This window comes from Anopheles ziemanni, chromosome 3, assembly GCF_943734765.1.
Source record: "Anopheles ziemanni chromosome 3, idAnoZiCoDA_A2_x.2, whole genome shotgun sequence".
NCBI lineage: Eukaryota > Metazoa > Arthropoda > Insecta > Diptera > Culicidae > Anopheles > Anopheles ziemanni.
The window spans coordinates 76642924-76646639 of record NC_080706.1 but is presented as its reverse complement, the minus strand read 5'-3'; the positions used below and the strand labels follow the sequence as shown (position 1 = coordinate 76646639).

At 42.5% G+C, this 3716-nt stretch overlaps 1 protein-coding gene across 1 annotated transcript; it reads left to right on the top strand.

Moving 5' to 3' along the window:
• Nucleotides 1-279: 279 nt before the first annotated feature.
• Nucleotides 280-3090, top strand: LOC131285517 (elongation of very long chain fatty acids protein 4-like). Its single transcript, XM_058314375.1, has 5 exons — nt 280-464; nt 543-705; nt 1852-2023; nt 2669-2796; nt 2878-3090. The coding sequence occupies exons 1-5, from the start codon at nt 280-282 to the stop codon at nt 3088-3090; spliced, it is 861 nt and encodes a 286-aa protein (XP_058170358.1).
• Nucleotides 3091-3716: the final 626 nt, after the last annotated feature.

Below are 3716 nucleotides of genomic sequence, written 5' to 3'. Positions count from 1 at the left end.
ATAGGTTTTATGTTTTTTCCACAACGAAACATTAAAAGTTTCGACCATCATTTAAAACTTACCACAATATTTGGGATAAGATGCTGTACCTACAGTTTTTAGGAGTAACTTTATGTATTGTAACTTGTTTCACACCAGGGTGGATTAGTGTGTAAAATTCTCCATTTCAAATACGTAACCATATTTTCTCGATTCGTTGAAAATAGTCTTAAGCTTATGTTCGCTTTTCAACCCAGGGCTAGGACACTGTGTGCTCTCCTTCCCACAAAACCGTCCACAATGGCCTCCGCAAACATCAGCGAAAGCATCCCGTTCTACGACGTGTTCGGCTATTACGAATGGACGCTCACGTTGGCCGATCCGCGCACCAAAGGCTGGCCGATGGTCGACTCCCCGATGCCCACGTTCGTGTGCGTCTGTATATACCTCTTTCTCGTGTGGATCGGGCCAAAAATGATGCGAGAGTAAGTTCTGTGCGAAAGTTCTGAAAAGTGTAGGTTCGAATTTAATTCTCGTTTGTTGCGTCGCAACTTTCTTTGCAGCCGGAAACCGTTCGATCTGACGTCGCTACTTGTGCCATACAACCTGGCGATGGCCCTGCTCAATCTGTATATCTGCCTGCAGCTGTTCGTCGGGTCGACCATGCGCCGGTACAGTTACATCTGTGAGCCCTGCCGGCAGAGTTTCAATCCGGCCGAACTGCGAGTAAGTTTACCTTCTTGTGCTGTTATTCAATCGCTAAAATATTAGTAGAGGTGCCATCAGTTTGTATCATTATAATTTTAAATAAGAGACTCTCGCAAAGGATCACTACCAACAATATTTGTTGTTTTCTTGAACTCTGAAAAGAGCAAGGTTTAGAGTTTCGCTTTACATTTTGCGACACAAGGTCCCAATAATAGTAGCTAAATCATATGTTAAAAATACATTTAGAAGACTATAATAGCGCAAGACAAGTTAAATTAGAAGCAATCAATAAACTTATGCTAATAGTATTCTTATATCCCCGAAAATGTAGATCTGGTTGCAAATTCCCTTTCCATGCAACTTGTCAAAAACCACACGCAAAAGAGCCGACAAATTATACACGAGTACGCCGAAACGCATTCGTCTGCTGGTGGTAAAACGAAAGCTCTTAATGACGTACAGTTGAACCGTCGAAAGGCATGGCAAACACGAAGAAGGGGGTCATCAAACTTGACCGACGAAAACGGCCGCCCCAAAAGGACCTGACAGACGGGTGCGACGTGCAGGGGTCAGGACCTGGCTAGCCAGTTTCAGCTTCTTCTACTGCCGTGTTGTTCTTCCCTGGCCCCGCGAAACCGAGCGCATGATTTATCAGTTCATCCTGGTGTTGAACAACCTGTTCGCCCGGTTCAGGGTTTCGGTTTCGGTTGCGCTTTTATTATATTATCACGCGCATACGTTGCGGCTTTTCGGGCATGATATCCCAATTCTGCGGACTCCGGTTCCGCTTTTGAACCGGACCATCGAATGTCTGGTTAGTTTCCTACCTTCGTCCGGCATGTACCTGACCTCCGGGAGGAAGGAAGGAAGGAGAAATTAAAAGGAAAAACCCGATCTGATACGTCATACTCCTCCCCTCGGTATCCTCGGTTGGGAGCTTCGGGTGAAACTCAAACCTTTAGAAAAGGGATTTCACTTTCGTTCCTACTAAAACAACTCTGATCCTTCGCCTTACGTAGTTTCTCACGCGATCACCGATCAGCTAAAGGCGATGGTTTCACTTTTCGTTCGCAAGGCTGCTTTGATATTTCCTTGAGTCGCTTGTAATGTAACGCTGCAAACTAGTTGACTAATTTGCATTTCATTTCTTACTGCGTTTTATAGATCGTCGACGCCGTTTGGTGGTACTATTTCTCCAAGGTGCTGGAGTTCTCCGATACATTCTTCTTCATTCTGCGCAAAAAGGACAACCAGCTGACGTTCCTACACGTGTACCATCACAGCACGATGTTTTCCTTCTGGTGGATCGGGGTCAAATGGGTTCCCAGCGGAAGCAGTAAGTAATGCATTGTAGTGAAGTGAAAACTGTTATTGTTTAATACAATATAAATAATGCATTTTAAAGAATATCGAATCATATTCGGATCTATTTAATGGTGAGAAAATGATAAAATTGCATATGAAACCAGACACGTTCCTTTTTCATAAATATTCACCAACGACTTGACCATTGTTGACACATCCTCTACTCAATCAACAGAAGCTGAAAGCAACACTAACTTTCGATAGCCATATTTAAATATGTGTAATATAAAATTTTACTGTTATTGATGTTGTACACAGTTCAATCAAGAGGAAAATTGCCGCTACGAAGTTAAAATACACGCATTAATCCTCTGCCAACATCCTCGAGACGATCATTCGGAAGCATTAACGTACGAAATCATTACCGCAAAGATAAATGGTCGTTCATTATGAACCGACCTATTATCCTTTCCTTTGAACACGGGCGATAAGGTTTATTAATAATAGTTTAAGCACATTATTTCTGGGGTGTAATGATAATGCTTTGCTTCGTTTCGTTGTTCGTATATTTATATTCTACGAAATTTCTTCTCTGGTGCGATAGGGACGCCCAACATTGGATATCTTATAACATTTAATGGCACAATTTACGACACTCTCTCATTCTGCTTTGCAGCGTTCCTTCCGGCGATGGTCAACTCCTTCATCCATGTGCTGATGTACACATACTACGGTCTGGCCGCGCTCGGGCCGCACATGAACAAGTATCTCTGGTGGAAGAAGTACCTCACGATTCTGCAGTTGGTATGTGATTGATTTCGTCTTTCCACAAACCGAGCAACCCTACTGATCCCCTGCACTTCATTTGCTTCCCTCCCCGCACAGATCCAGTTCACCGTCGCCATGATCCTCGGCATCAACGGTATCATCACCGGGTGCGAGTTTCCACTCTGGATGCACTACACCCTGATCGGGTACATGATCTCGTTCATCGTGCTGTTCGGCAACTTCTACGCCCAGGCGTACCTGCAGGGCCGACCGATCCAGCAGTTCGAGATCAACTGCATCGACATGGGTGCGATCAAAAAGGACAACTGAGCCTGCCGGACGGCCGTCAAACAAGTGGTTCCACCGCCATTTGCAACTTCCGTCGGATTCTGTGTTTTGTACATTTATCTCTCTCCCCGTGTCTCGAAAGGGTGTTCTACTTTCTACCTATCACTCTTCCGTTCTGTTACGTTTATACCAATAGGAAATAAAGTAAAATCTGGATTATAGTTAAATTTATTTGCCATTTTTGTATCACAATGATAAACTACTGCGAAATCCTTCTATCGATGAAGACTTTGGGGACATCAGAGATCAGCGTCTATGCTAAGGACCCAGCTAAACTATTCGAAATAATGTCACCCATCCTGATTCATGTTTGTGTAACTCTATTGATGTTTCGAGACGAACAGTACGCAAAATTCCAATTAAAACATTAATGTTATTAGATTCGATTAGATTAGATTCATAAGCTTCCTAATCACAAGTATGTGATGTAATTAATATGGAATGAACATTTTAATTTTAAATGTGCTACATTCGCGTAATCTTTGATCTTATTACTGCTAACGACGACAAAGAAGAAATTGATAAATTTTTGATGAAACCCTTACCTAAAAAGATAAATTAGGATAGTTAAATATACAGTTTGATTATTTTTATACCATACTAAATTT

Coding starts and splice junctions, on each gene's coding strand:
- LOC131285517 (XM_058314375.1), top strand. CDS start 280: ATGGCCTCCGCAAACATCAGCGAAAGCATCCCGTTCTACGACGTGTTC. Junction 465..542: donor GGGCCAAAAATGATGCGAGA/GTAAGTTCTGTG, acceptor CTTTCTTTGCAG/CCGGAAACCGTTCGATCTGA. Junction 2,024..2,668: donor ATGGGTTCCCAGCGGAAGCA/GTAAGTAATGCA, acceptor TCTGCTTTGCAG/CGTTCCTTCCGGCGATGGTC.